This window comes from Lepisosteus platostomus, chromosome 13, assembly GCF_059453375.1.
Source record: "Lepisosteus platostomus isolate fLepPlt1 chromosome 13, fLepPlt1.hap1, whole genome shotgun sequence".
Taxonomy (NCBI): domain Eukaryota; kingdom Metazoa; phylum Chordata; class Actinopteri; order Semionotiformes; family Lepisosteidae; genus Lepisosteus; species Lepisosteus platostomus.
The window spans coordinates 10,549,316-10,566,327 of record NC_142623.1 but is presented as its reverse complement, the minus strand read 5'-3'; the positions used below and the strand labels follow the sequence as shown (position 1 = coordinate 10,566,327).

Sequence of the window (17,012 nt, the reverse complement as noted above, 5' to 3'; positions counted from 1 at the left end):
CACCTGTCGGTGCGGAGGAATACCGAAGAGCGTCTCTGATTTCTGCCAGCAGTTGACCAGGAGTGTGCAGACACTGGGGGAGATGTTTTAAGACGTCCAGCGCTGTGTAAAAACACAATTTTCTAAGATTTTCTTCTGTTCTCACAGCACTTGTTGCTGCATTTGCAACTTCTGATGCAAATGCTGCCTTTGCTAAGAATAATAGCATTGCGTGTTATAACTAAGTGATCTCTAAACAAACGAGTAAATAAAACACAGCTCAGTCCTTCTTGTGAGAGTCAACAGACAATATTTATATAACACACCAGCAGCAGATTTAATGTATTTAATTGAATCTGTACTAAGGTCAAGGGAATGCTGTGTCATGTAGACATACACACCGTGGACAGTAAAGTTCCCACTTGGAAGTTGATTAAATCCGATTTCAAAAGCTAAACCATGCTGTGGCTGTAACTGTGATGGTGACATAAAAGGCTGCTGCTGTAAGCAGTCATGCTCAACCAGTAGGTGGCTGTCTTCCCTCTGAAACAGAATTATCTAAAAGCAATGCTACAGCATGGTGACCATGGAAACTGTGCTGTAGGAGGTACTACTCTTCAGATGAGGTCCTGAATGCTTGGTAATTAATGACCCCATGGCACTTTTTTTTCCTAAAAGAGTAGAGGTGTTTACCTGGGTGTCTGGGTAAAAATATGGGCAGGAGGGGGTGGTGGAACAGACTGAAGATGGCAGAAACAGAGCAGTTGATACAGAGGCTGGTGCAAACTAGAGTTCTGAATCAGATACAAGCAGCAGTGAGTCGAGAAATTGCCGAGGATCTAGAACAGTGCAGCAGTGTGAGGAAACTGAGGAAGAGGAAACAAAGAGAGCTGCAGGATTCTGGATAAGCGGGAGTGGGCAGAGAGCTTTGACAGGGAGGCTGAGGAAGAAGTCCAAGTCCAAGTCCAAGAGAGAAAATGTGTTTGGAGCTGGAGAAGGGAGGTCACAAGGGACTCAAGACTCATGACAGGGCAGGAGGGCAGAGGTGGTGTTCAGAAGGAAATAGAGGAAGGGAAGAAATTTTGAGATTTCAGGAGTGCAGCCAGGAGGAGATGGCTGTGAGACAGGCACAGATGAGACAGGAGACAGGAGTATCAGAATCAGTTATAGCAGCATCAGCATTCAAGATTATATGAAAATCCATAGAAAGAAACTACCTAAGAAATGGGTGGCGCAAGATCAGTATTGGACCCAGAATGGAGCCCTGGGGGACACCAGTGGAGAGAGGATTAGGAGCAAAGACACAAACCTGCCTTATACGTGATATGTGTGATCTGACAGGAAGGAAGAGGCACAAGTTGCAGCAGTGCCAGGATTTCCAACCTCAGCACTGACAGGAGAACAGGACAAAAGACAGCTCAAATGGACTGAAGAGAATCAGTATCAGAAAAGAAACTTTTTGCATGAGTCTTTATCAGATGTTTGGGGGGGTTAGTGAGTTGTACAGTGGTTAGCCCTACTGCCTGGTAGTGCTGTAGCCCTGGGTTCAATTCCAGCCTTGGGTGTTATCCATGTGGGTTGTATGTTCTCCCCATTTTTGCATGGGCTTCCTCTGAATGCTCTGGTTTCCTGCTACAGTCCAAAAACATACTGGTAGCTTAATTAGCTTCTGGGAAAAGTGGTGTGAGTGTGTGTGTTCGCCCTGCTATGGACAGGTGTCCCATCCAGGCTCTATCCTAAATTGTACCTGTTTCTTGCTGGGGTCAGGCTCCAGCTCCTCCTTCTTCCTGCATTGGAAGAAGCAGAGAGAATAGGATGGATAGTATCTGCTAACAGTGTGTAGATTAGGCATTACTTTTATTAATATAAGGGAGGTTAATTCCATCTGGTGAATCTGCAAAGACAGTTGTACAGTACATACTGTAAAAAATACTGGACCATGAGCACTTTAAACAGCACTGAAAGAAACAGGCGACAGAAATTCCTGGGATTAGAAAATCACCTAGTTTTGCAATTAAATAGAAGTCTTGAGTCTGTGTTTGGGATTATCAATATACTTCTTGTGTTTCAATTCATGTTTGTTTATTCTTCATCAATGCATTGCAGTTTCTAAATTGAAAAAAGGGGAAAGCAGCTCGGGTGACATGGGGCCACAGTGGTTAACATTGCTGGCTCACAGCTCTGGGGCCTTGGGACCCCTTTTCCAACCGTACATCCATTTTCTAACAGCTTTATCCAGTTCAGGGTGGCAGGGGAGCCAGATCCTATCCCAGCACTCAAGCAACAGGAGCAAGGCAGGATACACCCTGGAAGGAGGTCAGTCCATCACACGCCACACACAGACATGCACACACTCATGCCAGGGACACTTTTCCCAGAAGCCAGTTAACCTACCGGAATGTCTGTGGACTATGGGACAAAGCCAGAGCACTCAGAAAAAATTCCATGCAAACACAGAGAGAACCCACACAGTTAGCACCCCAGAAATTGAACCCAGGGCCCCAAAACAACGAGGCAGCAATGCCAACCACTGCGGCACCGGGCTGCCCCTGATATTGAAACTCCTTATTATCATTTAAAGAAAGAGAAGCTGGCTGTTATTCTTGTCCTTCGGTGCAGTAGCTCAGGACTATATCAATAATATTGGGGAGAAAAATAATAACATCCACTAAATTCAAGTCACCTCAGCTTCAGAGCTGTATAACATCTGGGGGCAAAAGAAAAATCCTAATCATGTGATGTTCAGGAAGTCCAAGAAAATTGTTAGGATCATCAATTTTTCTCTCTCCGTCTGGGTTGGCAAAAATTGCACGAAGCTTTCAGTACGATTGGTTCATGCATTTACAGTATGTCTAAGGGTTACTTCTGGTTTTTCATTGCAGCTCTAAGCTAACGAAATAATGATATTTTGGCTTCACAACTGTTTTTCAAAAGTGCCTGTAAAACCCTGAATACCGCTGCATACAGAGGGGCTGCGATAGAAATGTATCCAACCCCGCGCGTGGTCGTATAGACGTAATTTTCACCTCTGATCACAAGATGGCGCACGTCCAACTCGTACCGGTTTGGAACACGGACAGCACCGTGAAGTTGCTTTGAAATGCAGCCTGGCACAATTGAAACACAAACACGCGTTTGACAAAGCCTGCGAGACATGCAAGTGAGATTTTTATTAGGTGCTTCAGTATGACGATTAAAAAATGTCTTGAGTATGAGACACCACCAGCATGTTTGAAAATGCTCTTCTGAAACAGTAGAAAACTCACTACGAGTCAGCCTTCTATGGCATTAATTGCACAACACGTTTAAAGGTGTTCTTGGAGACAGGGAACCAATTAACCAATAGCAGCTGACATGAATCTCCAAAGAGATTCTGGTACAATAGCTGTCAGCTGCCTCTAACTGCATCTCTGCAGTGTTCCAGAGCAGATGGGGTTCAATGGGGTTAAGGTCCAGGGGCGTTAGACTCTTGGCATTGTTTGAAGTGACATGCTCCACCAGGTCTGTGGAACATGCAGTCATGCCTTTTATGATGCAAGTTACATGAACCTTTTTTTTCCCCATAGCACAGCACACTGAGGGAAAAGGCCCGGTCTGCTACTACTTCACAATCCTCAGTAACTATTGGATAGATCATGAGCTGGGGGCATTCCCACTGCTTAAAACTGGAGCTGTCACTCCTATAGCACATCCCATTACTTAATTTTGTGGTAGTGAAGCATACTTCCAGTTCAGACTTACAAGCAGACACATTTGTAACATAGCTCTGGGCTACATCAGACCTTTAAACAACAGGGGACTGAGATTTTAAAAGCCCCAGTGCTCTGTTTTGTATATCTTAAATCTGCATCTTTAATCTGAGTTTTGGCACTATTTTAGCACTTGTAAGAAAATACAGTCATTTCCTCAAAAATGTAAAAAATATCAGATGAGGGTAAATGTTTGGGACTGAACATATGCTTTAAAGCTTTCTACCAGTTTTTTATGGGACTGAGACTTGTTCAGGCCAAAAGAGGTGTCAGAAGTTATCTCCTGCTTCTCAAGTTCATAAAGCATTGCCTGTCACTTAGAAGGTCTTTTCTCTCAGCTAGGCTTGCTTAATATTTTGGCCAGTGAGCTGATCAAATGTGTATGTACAGTACGCTGATGTGCTCTGACCCCAAGCTTCTCTCCCTGTCTGTGTGTCTCAGGGAGAGCAAGTTTGGGTATGTGAAAAAGGCAAATTCCTAGTACAAGAAATTGTATATGGCCAATAAAGTGATCGTATCTTATCTTACTCAAAATCACACGAGCCAGTTACAAGGATGCAACCTCAATGGGACTCTCAGCCTCAGGCTAGGCTTCTGGCATGGTGGAATTCACCACTGTAAAAGAGGCACAGTGTGACTTAGGGCTGGGAGCCCGCCTGAGAAATGGCAGCCATGTTCTGGTTGATGACAAACTGCACACATTTTATATATGAGGAAATGAATACAAGGACACTGATACCATATTTTTTATTTCAACATAAAGGCAAGTTGTAAAATTCTCATTTACTCTGCAGCATTACTATGGCAAGATCTGAGGCACAGACGGATATGGCTTGGCATGATAATGATAATAATTATAATTTTATAAGAAAGTACAAATACATGCATACTTTTCTGCCTTCTGGTGACGGGGTGGTGTGGTAGGTAGGTCCACTGCCTCACTGGTTTTAGCTCCTGGGTTCGAATCTGGGTTACTTTCCTTGCAGAGGTTACATGTTATCCTCATATTTACATATGATTTTGCAGGATGCTCTGATTTCCTTACACATTCCAAAGATATATTGACAAGGTTTGCAAATACCAAAAACTGGCAATCCTATCCAGGGCGCCCTGCCTGTGCCCCGTATTCCCAGGATAGGCTCCAGGTTGTCCTGCCCCTCGCCATAAAGAACTGCTTTATCACATAAACATATCACAGTGAGTGACTGCTTTGTTCCTGATGTGAGATTGGGAAATACTGCAAGCCCTGGAACATTTACGATCAATCAATGATGGATGATCAAGTGGATGACAAAAATAGCCCAGTCCAAAATGCCATCCACATTTATGACCATTTTTTTCCCCAGTGATGTTGAATCATATGAAAACAGTTCAGATGCAGTTAAAAAAGTCATCAGCGTACCCAAACAAAATACGGCCTTGCAAAACGTGTCACAAAACAGCAACCAATCCAAGGTTTCATTGCACAAAGAAGTAGATGGACTTTCATTTTTGCAGGTCATACATACTGTAAGTTTCACAGTGATCACAAGTTTACTTTTGCATGACCAGTGCCACATCATTTTGACACATAGAATGCAGAACTGCTAGGTCACACGCCATTCTAAAGCTCATTTTATCTCATGCAGCAGTACATTCTGACCTTAAAACCACTGTTGGGGCCTCCACTTGGGGCAAATACATTTGTTATCTAAACCATTAATGGGCAGAAGCAAGTAAAGAACAACATTACCAGAAATGACCCCTTTTATTGATATTTTTTTTCAAAAACAGCATCTCCTGCTGAATAAAGGCATTTGACTTTATAATTTCTTGTGTACCAAAAATAAAACAAATAAACAGACTTCAGCGTGAAACTGCAGAATTTGTTGGGGAAAAAAGTATCATTACTTTTTTTTTCTTGGCAAAACGTGCAGAATTACAGCCACGTTTCGACTGTTCAAAAGATCTGGCTGGGAATTCTTCTGGGTTTCAGCATAAATGAATTGTCCACATGCTGCAACCTCCTGCATGAAATAGATAACAGACATCTCTAAAATACAAAGGTAAGAATACTTTTCTTCTTAGCAGAACTTTTTTTTCCCATGCATATTATACATGAATTCTCTTCTGCAAATAACTTTTAAACAGAAGACAAACCTCTTTGCATCTTTTATTAGCCTGTGAAGTTTTTCATAAGTGTTAAGTAAAAACCAAATGACCTTTTCTTGACCTTTTATAGGTATGTTATGGCAAAGGTGTACGTACTCCACAATGGAGTTGAAATGATGGCAGCTTTAAGGTGATATACATAAGAGGATAATGAAAGTGTCAGATTCTCAAAATGAACAAGTGCAGATCAGAACTGACAAATAGACTGTTAACTAAACATCACGCTGCCAAAATAATAAAAAAAACTCAGTCACATGCATAAAACCAAATGCTGTCCATTTTTTTCTCAGGAATACGGTCAAAACAGGATGATTGCATGATTTTAGCAGACAAACAGATGAACTAGAGTTGGGGGCATTCAGAAAGTCATCTGTATCTTTGTAGCAATAGGTTTCTGGAAACATCAGGCTCAGAACTCCCTCATCAGCCAAACTGTGTATTGGAGAACTGGAGCACTCTAGTGTGGCATTGTCCACTCATGTATTAAGTGTACCAGATATTGTTTATTAAAGCCTATTTCTTAATTTCTTAGCCTCTTCCATGTTTACTGAATATCCATTCATCCAGGGTAGAGATAGTTAAGATGAGCTGGTGAATTAAGTGTCTCAAGATACTGAATGTCAATTCTATGTCCGCAACTGTATTGTTATATGTTTATCCCACAGATGGACTGCGTATTTAGATACTAACAAATCTTATTGGCAGGATAGCAGGGATTGTCTTTTCAATGAGTTCTGGTAAATGAATAATCACGAGCTTAAGATACTGCAGGATCAGCTCATTTTTTAAAACCTTCAAAACTAAACACTACCAGAAACCTGAACAGTAGCAGCTGCCCTTGTGAGTACTTCCAGATCTCCTCCCTTTCATCATGGGGTCCAGTGTGAGGATCTACAAGGTGTCCACAAAGTCATCGCACCCCATGTTTCTTTGGCAGCAGTACAGTGTTGAAAACTTCATTTTCAAGCCCAAAGGTTATGATGCGCTGTCCTTTTTAATAGTAAGGAATGATCTGTTCCTTCATTGTTCTTGGCCTCTAAGGGACAGACTGAGAAAAATGAGGAAAGGGCATTTTGTGCCTGCACACTTGTCATTTTGTGGCCACATTACAACCACTTTCTTCACAAAGGAGCCTCAGGGAGAAACAGAACTGTGTTGACACCCTGTTCATTACAGGCCCGTCAAATAGAACTTTCCAGAACCATGGCGCGATCTCTGGATTTACAGAAAAAGTTCCTGCTGGCACTTATCCATAGTTTAAAGCAGGTAAACAAAAGAATAACGTTATGTGACAGATAGTTATACACCTCAGCCTTAATTTTGCACCCTTTTTTCTTTACTGAAGCAGTTTAGGGCACACCACAACAGCTGCAACACAACCCCTTCTACCAATAGAGGTTCAGCACCTTGAGTTTTCAGCAAATCTGCTTGAGTATAATTTATATTGGCAGACATACAAATACATACATATAAATATAAATATTAAAAAAAACAGCTTCCAACCCTGTCATTGCACTTCAGAATAAATACAAAGGAACACATTACAGGTACGCGAAAAATGACTTTGGAACGTCATTGAGAAAATGCAGGCAAATAACGCCCTCTGCTGGTCACCTCCCCCCTGACCATTTTGGTCTCCCCTCTCTCGCTCTTGCTCAACGTGTCTGTGGTTGTTCAATTTTCCGGGGTCAGCGCAGCTTCACTCACAAAGATGGCCGAGGGATGAAAAAATAAAGCAAACCCATGTTCGGAAGTGTATCTCCGGCGACGTGCTCCTCTTTCGCTGTTTGCTGTGAGTCTTTGTGGTACTCACAGAACAAAAGATTGAAAAAAAAAACCACACAGACAAAAGTTACAAATGGCTTCCAAAGATGAGCTGGAATTGTCTTATAGTCTCCATCAGCTGGCCAGGGGAGTTGTGACAGAGGTGTCAGAACCAGTACAGTTCTTTGGCTTTCTTGTGGTGTTGCAGCCCTGAATCGGAATATTAAACAAGAGAAAGGCAGCAGGTTAGACCAGTCACAGTTAAAGTGACATCCTACCATCTAGCCATATTCAGTAATTTGACATCAGTGCCTCACAGAAACACATTTCCAAGTCTTGTTTATTTTGTCTGTGCATGGCTTCAGTCTGTCCTCCGTATTTACAGCCCTTTGAGGTTTGTTTTCTAAAAAGCCACGGGGTTACGTTTGTACAATTTACTTTTGTTTAAAAGCATGCCTTCTTTTTTTTTCAAGCCTGGGCAATGGGAAGGCAGCGCTTGTGTGGAAACGTCCCCTTACTGACACTCCGTAAAGGGAAATGGACTGAGATGAGTCTCTGTGGAAACTAGCCTCCATGTGAGCAGAATGTCCATTTGAAACCTCTTCTCTGTTCTTGTGTTTTCCATTGTTGCTTAAACTCTCAGTAAAATCCGAGGACCTGAATATACAGTATGACTCACAGCAGTGTGTTTATATGTGTGGAATTTTGTGATTTGTTTCAATTGATCCTTGTTATTTTAATTAACTTAAAGCCATTTACTCTGCAGCATCATCTGTGGCAGGATCTGAGGCACAGAACGATATGGCTTGGCATGATAATTATAATGTATAAGAAAGTATACATAAATGTGCATTAGTGCTTTAATTATCATCATAAGAGAGCACCTAATACACACTACTGTATACATTGTAGTACATTATGTTACAGTATAGAGGTGGACTTGGCAACAGGTGAATTTGGCTATTTGTGATGCTTTTTCTGCACTAAACCTTCACAAATGTTGAGACCCTAATGTACTCATAAGCTGATACTGTTCTGAGTTTCATAATAATTTTGCATCAAGATGCTTTGAACACCCTGGGTCCAGTTCCGGACTTGGAGTGCTATCTGTGTGGAGTTTGCATGTTTGCTCCATGTTTGCATGTGTTTCCTCAGGGTGCTCTGCTTTCCTGCCACGCTGGTAGGTCAATCGGTCCTGGTGTGAGTATGTCTGTGTCTGTGCCTGTGTGTGCCCTGCCATGGACTGGCGTCCCGTCCAGGGTGTACCCTGCCTTGTGCCTATTGCATGCTGGGACAGGCTCCAGCTCTCCCCTGACCCTGAGTGGGATGAAGCAGCCAGAAACACAGGCTGCAGGTCCCTACCTGTGTCAATGTTGAGCGTCAGGGTCTGGGCGACGTCGCTGGCGGGGATCAGGCCCGGCCAGGCGGGGGTGGCGTCCAGTTTGGTGACATCGTAGTGGCCGGGGAGCGGGGGCAGCCGGCTGGGCCGCACCGTGGGCATCAGCAGGGGGCTGTAGTGAGGCTCCAGCCCCGCGGGGGAGTAGAGTTCATGCAGCGGGCGGGGCGGGGCGTAGGCGGGGCTCGGCGGGTAGGCCCAGGACTCGGAAGGGTGCGGGGGAGGCAGGCCAGGGTGCAGGGCAGGGGAATAAGGGTCTATGGAATATGCTGCCCCATCGGAGTGTCCTCGGTTCGACGGGGAAGGGTAGCTACTGTCCCAGAACGAGGGAGGGAAGCTTCGTCTGCTGCTCGGGGAAGCAGAATCTGCGGAGAAGCAGCACATGGAGTGATGAGCCTCAGTATGAAGAGGAGAAAAGGATATGAATATTGGCACCCTGTAGTATTGGCCACTCCCATATTTAGTGTACGGCATGTTGTTTCTTAAACCCTACTTCTTTCTTAGCCATACCTATTCCATGTTTACTGAATATCCATTCATCCAGGCAAGAGGTAGTTAGGATTTATTGGTGAATGAAGTGTTTCGAGATACTGAATGTCAATTCAGTACGCATTGTGTTTCCTGCTCGATCTCTGTACCAGTGGGCGTGAACGCAAGACTCAATCAGGTTGAATTCTCGTCAGGGTCACTGCAAAGCTGCAGTCTGCATCCAAGCTGCTTAATTTGGAAAACAAACTGTTGGAAAGTAGGGGATGAATAAACTACGGGATTTTATTTAGAACGATAGATGACCAGGGATTCATGCACACGTCACCAGAGCCATTTAAAGCATCTGAGTGCGTGATTCCTGTGTGCATTCAACACTGATGGCACAACGTTTTCTATGTGGTGCATTGTACATGTTAAACGATACACAGATGGACCAATGCAACACTTTTATAACGTTTGCGACATGGACTCATCAATATGTTTTTTTAAACAAAACATTGATTTTTTTTCTAAGTATTGCAGTGAATCGCTGAGGTCATTCTGGTTTACTTTCACTTTTCTATTTTAAGTTGCTGAAACTATCGAACAATTTGAAGTCTTCCCTCTGACGTCCTTGTCGCTGTGTAAGCCTTACAAGCACGTAGGGTTAAATAATAACAGAGGAGCATTTTTGTAGGTTTTTTTTTTGCTCTATTTTCTTTTTTCTCGTTGTCTGGAGAAGGATCGATGGGCACCGCACAAATCACTGCTGCCTCGCCGGTGTATTGAAACACCATTTGCAAAACATTCGACAGCGCGGTTTTCGCCAAAAAACGGTGCCGCGTCTTCTATGGTGTCAGAGTGTCCAGCAAAGGTTTATTACTGTTCCACAGCAAGGGTGTGAGGGAAAGACCCTTCTGTCCGTCAGTACACAGCGGCTAATTTGAGGAATCAGACAAGGTGCGAAATTCTCATGCGTGACTGCACCGAAGTGCTAAAACCCTCGCGTAAACTTGTAAATAAACTAAATGGCGCATCCTGAAAACGGTCGCTGGGTCACCGGTTCTCCCAGCCTATATAAGGAAGCAGAAGCGGTATTTAACCTGAGAAACACCCGCTCTAAATCACTTCTGTGGCGACATCTTGTCTTCCCGTGTCAATGCCGCGCACTGACAGCGCAGGCCTCCCACCTGTTGTTTTCACTGGACCGTCTGCCCCTACTAGAATGTCAGGAGTCGGTTTATTTTTTAGCTGTTACTTTTATATTTAGAATTCCACTGGAAAAAGACACCGGGATAAAGTCCTGATCAAACAACCCTAGATAAGTCACCAGTCGGTATTGTCTTTGAACGCGATAAGCTTTAACGTTCTACATTACAGCGTAAAGACGCACACATTCCGTTTATACATAGAATCTGTAAAAAGGCGCTGCGTCTTCCGTCAAGTTGTCTTAAATGTAGGCTATAGGAAGTATACGCGTCTACTATTAGTAAGTGTACAAGAGTTTTCACTTACTACGAAGGGCTCTAAGGGCACTGTCAGATTTACAGTTTTTTTGTAGGTTAGTCGTTAATTGCTGATGGACTTTAAGCAGAGATTCCTAGACGTGTTGAAGGCAGATTACCCCACCAGCCGACAAGAGTGCCGGCGACGGCCTCATAGCAGAAGTGTCACGGGGGATATGAAGCTTGCACAGTATATATCCTCACCCCACACAGGAGGGATGGTATTAACTGTACGAATTTGTAGGAACTACGACATTTACAAAGCAATAAATTAGGACATTGTGAATTCTGTTTTGCGGGACTCTTCTTGAGAATATATTTTTCCTTCTATTTTTCTGCTGGTTTCTTGAAAGGGACCGGTGATCTCCAAAAGGCTAAAAACTGTGACAAAGGTCACCATCCACTACAAAAAATGTCGCCTTTTCTCAAGGTTAAGAGAAGCAATGGGACAATGTCCCGTATTCACAAAACGTTTTCTATAAATTCAGTGTGGTCATCATTCCCCCCCCGAGAGCTGCAAACGCCCATATAAGCCATAAACTAAAGAGGTTATTCACACGCATAAACTGTAAAAGAAACAGTATGCGCTGTGACTTGTTGAATGTTTAATTTGTCTTGCATTCCTTCAAGAAAAATGTGTCTGACAGCGAATTTAAGTTGAACCCTTTAAGAGCATAAAGAAGTCACACTATTTGGGGAGAGACCTGATTTCTTCAGGATCCGTCTCCGGTGTTGGCGCCCCGATCTCACCTGATCCCAGCTCCGCGACACGTTTCTTGCCGTCTCCTTCCATGTAGGAGCTCAGCGCTCGGGAAAAGTGCTCGTCCACCACGCTGCTTATGTCGCCCTGGTAGTAGGTGAAGAGGACGCAGCGGGAGCTCAGGTACTTGGCCTCGGGGGCCTCCTGCTTGTCCTTCTCCCCGCCTTCACCGGAGCCCGGGAAAGAGGCCGCGCCAGTCCCGAGAACACTGTCCACCCGTTTCTGCATCCTTCCACCGCCCCCGAAAACCTTACCGCAGGGGAAAAAACAGGGAAAAGGGCGCTTTAAAAAGGGTCTGTGATGCCTTTTCCTTTATTAACCTTCAAATCCTCCCTTTTTCGTAGCCCCCATCATGACCCCACTTAGGTCAGGTGAAGACCGCGGGAGCTCAGCCTTCCCTCCCGAACTCCAGTGACCCAGGGAAGAGACCAAGAGTGGAAGTTAGTAAGCCATCACAGAGGGCACCGGGTATCTCCTGTTCTCCTAGCCTCCACCTGGAATTGGAAAAGTTAGCTGGGATTTAACCACTAAACCGTCTGACTGAGAAGGAGATACTACTGAAGATTAAATTAAAATGAGGGATTTTAGTTGCCCAGATATCTGACAAGGCAATTGCGGTTTTATCTAGATATTTACTATGGGGGAATGCAATCAACGGAAGAGTCCGTTCTTTTTTGATGTTGTATATCACCTTTTTACGGTGATCACAGTTCAGAAAATTAAAAACAGATTTGACCATTCAAAACAAGGATCCACGCACGCCAGGATCCACTTTCATTCATGAAGACAAATCCTCCACTTAACACACGGAACAGCTTTGTTGATACAACTAAGCCGAGTTTAAGACATCAGATAAAAATAATTACTGTCTGGAATTGTAGATAAAAACGTACAATAATTATGAATATACAGAACACGACAGTTAGCAAAATAAGAAAAAGTGCTTTAACTGCTCTTTAGACACATGCAAATACATTTTGTTGCGCTTAAAAAGCAAAAGCAAACAGCCTTCATAAATTATAGGCTATCACCCAAGCAATCACCCCGTAGATTGCTAAAAATAAACCCCGTTCCTAAAGAGCAAACTAAAACGCGCTTATCTTTTCTTTTACAAAACGATTAATTATGCAAAGCACGGAGGAAAACCATCACCACCCATTTTGAAAGTGCGCTTGTTCTAGTGGTGTTATAAATGAAAGCCAGTCACACAAGCAGTTCTTACCTGCAGGCTGTTGACGCTGAAAGAAGAGGCTGAAGTATAAGGTGCGCAAGGTCCATGGGCTGGGTACATAACCTCCGCGCAACTCATGATCCTTTTACAGTCTCCAGCGGAAAGCTTTGTGGGACTGAATGGCTGGACTCACCCGTGGAAAGCGCCCTTTTAAAACCGCCGGACATTCCGCCGGCCGGCAGAAGAAGCTGGATGTCTTTTACAGCAAAGTAGTATTGCTGTATATCACGAGCCCTTCGCAACGACAGCTGCGCGCCTGAACTAGTCCGCCCGGTGGAAGAGACAACACGTTTTCCCTACAGCTCGACTCCTCCCCTCTCTTCTCACTCAAGAGACCCTAAACTCAAACCCAGTGTGCTCCTCGCTTGTCATTCGGCGTGCGAAGTATTAAGTCGTGGTGGTCCTTAAACGTTTCCGCCCGATTCCACCTTTTTAGGACACCTTTCACTAGTAGGCTCAAGAAAACTTTTTTTTTCTCTTTCCTCCAAACATGAAGTTAAGAACATTAAATTTGCTCCCCTTGTTTATCTAAAAAAAAAACAACAGAAAAAAACAAAAGAAAAACTGAAGGTCTAAATAAGCCCATCTATTAACATTTTCTAGAGCATCTATGAGGGATGCAGTTGTATTTTTGGGAAGGAAGGGCAATAAGTGGTCTTATCCAGGCGTTTTGTAACATAAAACAAATTGCAAACAAAAGGAGGCTATCTGGCCTATCACAAACTGTCCTATCCTAGCTAGTCCATTTGGTAGTTCAAGAGGAATAACACCATCCAAAAATCAGTTGCTTTGCGAATGTTTGATTATTTAAGTATAGTACGTTTTGGTTTATCCTGCTTGGTTATGAAGTAGCCTTCTAGCAATAGGATAAGGAGGCTCAACCCCCCAAAAGAAACAAGTAAATCCCCAAACCAGCCATGCAGAAACAGGGGCGTAAGGAACAGTATGGAAACATGGACATCACAATAACAAGAGAAGACAGACTTTAAAACCTGCGGGACACCTACTGATTAAACTGCAGTTAGGACGCCAGACTGACCTGGGTCTGAGCTGATGGCATCAGGAATAGGAAAGAACTCAGGGTCGCTGAAACCCCAAAAGGAACAAGGGAACCCCCAAGCCACCAGTGTGGAAAGAGCGATAAGGAAGATGCATGGTAAAGGAGAAGGCAGACATCACAAGTCAGGATGCCCACCGACTGAACCAGAGGCAGGACGCCGGACATAAATGCGAAAATATCTGAGGAGTGTGCAAGCGTTGCAGTATATAGAGTGAAAGGCAGTAGTGATCGCAATGGAAAACAGTTAAATGATTGGCTTAATGTCTGTCATTATCTCTCCCAAACTTCAATTTCAATAAGAAATTGCTGCTCTTCACTAAGAGTTTTAATTTCTCGAAAGATGCCAGGATATCAGTTTGACAACCTGGCTTGGTAGCTTGTTCCAGATTTCTCCATTTTAAATGCACTTTCCTGTAGTATCCAGGTGTGTTTTCAGTTTGTGTTTCTCTGTTGATTCTGAAGAAGTCCGTTTTTTCACTCTTGTCAATACCTTTGATGGTTTTGAATACTTCAGTGAGACCTCTCATAATTCTCTGTGTGGAGAGGCTTGACTTCCTTCAGCGTTCCTCTCAGCCTACAGGCCAAGGAGTCATGGGCAAACCGCTGTTTGAACTCACTGTTAATTCTCCTGGAACCTTTACACCTACTTACTGGCGAAATATTTTGAAAAGATATCATGTTTCTTTAAGTAAAGTAGTGAAGAGTGTTGTTTCTGCTAAAGAATGCAAATACTTCCATATTGATTTAAGTCCCCCTGAAAATAGGCAGTACATCAGAAGAATATATTTGTACTTTAATTTATGCAGAATTTTGTCAAAGACTCATGAGTTTACTCACTAATTTCAATTTACAAGGACTCTTACTCCTACTCAATGGACACCTGCTAGCTCTAGGATTGTAATTTGAAATGAACGGATTGGCTGAAATGTCGACTAATTCCTGTCTTAGATTCATAAGGTGACGTGGGATGTCCCTCAAGTTGATTTGGTTAATAGCTTTTGGCCCAGAAGGAGACAAGGGTATCGCATGAAAGTGCTGTAATGTAAATGACGATTAGCAGCATTGCAATGTCAATTAGTATTCCACCCTAGCTTAGCAGCGTTAGAAGGGAACAGGATACTCCATTAACATGCTGAGTTCTTCACAGCCTTTTTTTCTACTTGGAGAGAAGACAACACTCATTAGAAGACTGGCGAGTTAAATTGATGGACTTTTGGAATCATGATGGCAAGTTTGTCATGTCGCAAACATTTGTACATAAAAACAGACCTGTCTATTATATTAATGAGTTTATTTATAGACTTTATAGATACTGGACAATAAAAGTGAATTTCCTTTAACCTCAGTAAGCAGACAAGATGATGTGCCTGATGATGTCCCGGAAAGTATTTACATTTTCAATCCATTTCAATTCCATCCATTTTCTGACCTCTTCTTCCTCGTCTTATACAGGGAAGCAGGGGAGCTGGAGCCTACCTGCTGTGCCCACCATACCATCCTCCATTTCACTTAGAATTGTAAAATCCTTTTCCAGCAGTATTGCACTAATATCATGCCAGTACTTTAGTCATATTCAAATTAATGTGACGCAGAGATGAACACTTGCCTGGCAGTAGAATAGGGCAGCCTGCCCGTAAGAATCAGGCTGACAGGACCCTGCTACGCCTCTCTTCACGAGGAATGAGCCAGGGAGCTGCTGCAAGAGTGAAGAGGGGGTGGAATGAGGGGTGTGAAAGGAGGTTTGAAAGCAGGTGAGATAAAGTTTGTCCTCCTCCCAAACATCTGTTTAAGAATGCTGTTTAGATGACCTGAGAAAACTCCAATGTAAAGCATTGGCCCAGGTGTGAGTGCGTGTCTGTGTGTGTGTGTGCCTGTGATGGACTGGCGTCCGATCCAGAGTGTATCCTGCCTTGCGACTGTAGCTTGGCTCAGCTCGTTGACTGAGCTCATTGTGCAACACAAAAAACAGCGAAGAACTAAAACAAGACAGTGGTTCCTGAGTGGATGAGAATACTTTTGAATTTCAGTCAACCAGGGGTGACCTTTGCTCTGCAATTGAAACTGTAAACATCCTTCTGATTCTCAGTCCTGGTGCGATAGATCCACAGCCACAACTTCTTTTCCTTCCGCCTGAGCTCTTGATTCAATTGTGTCTTGGTGATGTTGGCTCAGCCTGGGTCCATTCCAAGGTCTTTAGTTTTTGAGGAGTTTGGGGTTTCCACAAAACCTGCTGGGCTGTGGCTCCCCTGGACCAGGAGTGAGGATCACTGTGTCACAGTATACAGCAGGCTTGTACACAGTGTCCTATCTGAGACTCCCCACATCTCATTTATTTTAGTGCCACTGACAAATGAGTCTCTAAAAATAGTTCTTGAATAACCTTTTTATTTTAAGGCTGGTTTTAATAGGTTTACATTAAACCTAGCGTGCATGTTACAGGACCAGGAGCAAAAATGGTGCGAAACCAAGGCTCTCGGCCGAGTTAAGAAATAAATCTTATCCTGATCCTAAATTATTAAAACTGTGCAGGAGGAGAAGCGGGAGACGCTGAATCAGACAGCAGCAGAGGGGAGTGATGCAACTCTCGCCCCCCTGGGCTGCTGCAGGAATGACAGCTGCTGACAGCCCAGCGGCAAGCTGGGTGTCTGCAGAGAGCTACAATAACACATGTTATGGCAGTTCCTGGTATTAATGACCCTGACCTGCACTTCTTCCCATGCCCATAACAGCTGTTTCCAGTCATTTGTCTTTGTGGGCCAGTCCCATATTTCATGTGGGAGTGGGGTGGGGGAAGAGGGGAGGGGGGGTGTCACCTGACCACCATCCCACAAAGTGACCAAACTAGGGAAGGGATGAGAGAGTCCTAGTGGAGGGCTGGAGTGCGTCTAGAAAAGACATCTGAGCGGCCAGTCAGAAGACAGGCAGGTAAAAATAAGCCTGAGCCCGTGT

The 17,012-nt window shown here is 43.7% G+C and overlaps 1 protein-coding gene across 1 annotated transcript; it reads right to left on the bottom strand.

Moving 5' to 3' along the window:
* Positions 1–4,458: 4,458 nt before the first annotated feature.
* On the bottom strand, positions 4,459–13,347 carry vgll2b (vestigial-like family member 2b). Its single transcript, XM_088603086.1, has 4 exons — positions 12,995–13,347; positions 11,763–12,021; positions 9,006–9,404; positions 4,459–7,853 (listed from the first exon to the last, which is right to left on the bottom strand). The coding sequence occupies exons 1-4, from the start codon at positions 13,079–13,081 to the stop codon at positions 7,810–7,812; spliced, it is 789 nt and encodes a 262-aa protein (XP_088459212.1). The 5' UTR covers positions 13,082–13,347; the 3' UTR covers positions 4,459–7,809.
* Positions 13,348–17,012: the final 3,665 nt, after the last annotated feature.

What these genes read in the sequence shown, in the direction of transcription:
- vgll2b (XM_088603086.1), bottom strand. Translation starts at nt 13,081, where the DNA reads ATGAGTTGCGCGGAGGTTATGTACCCAGCCCATGGACCTTGCGCACCT. An exon ending in TCAGCGTCAACAGCCTGCAG is followed by an intron (nt 12,022 to 12,994) that starts GTAAGAACTGCT and finishes CCCTGCGGTAAG; the next exon opens with GTTTTCGGGGGCGGTGGAAG. An exon ending in GACGCTCAACATTGACACAG is followed by an intron (nt 7,854 to 9,005) that starts GTAGGGACCTGC and finishes ATTCCGATTCAG; the next exon opens with GGCTGCAACACCACAAGAAA.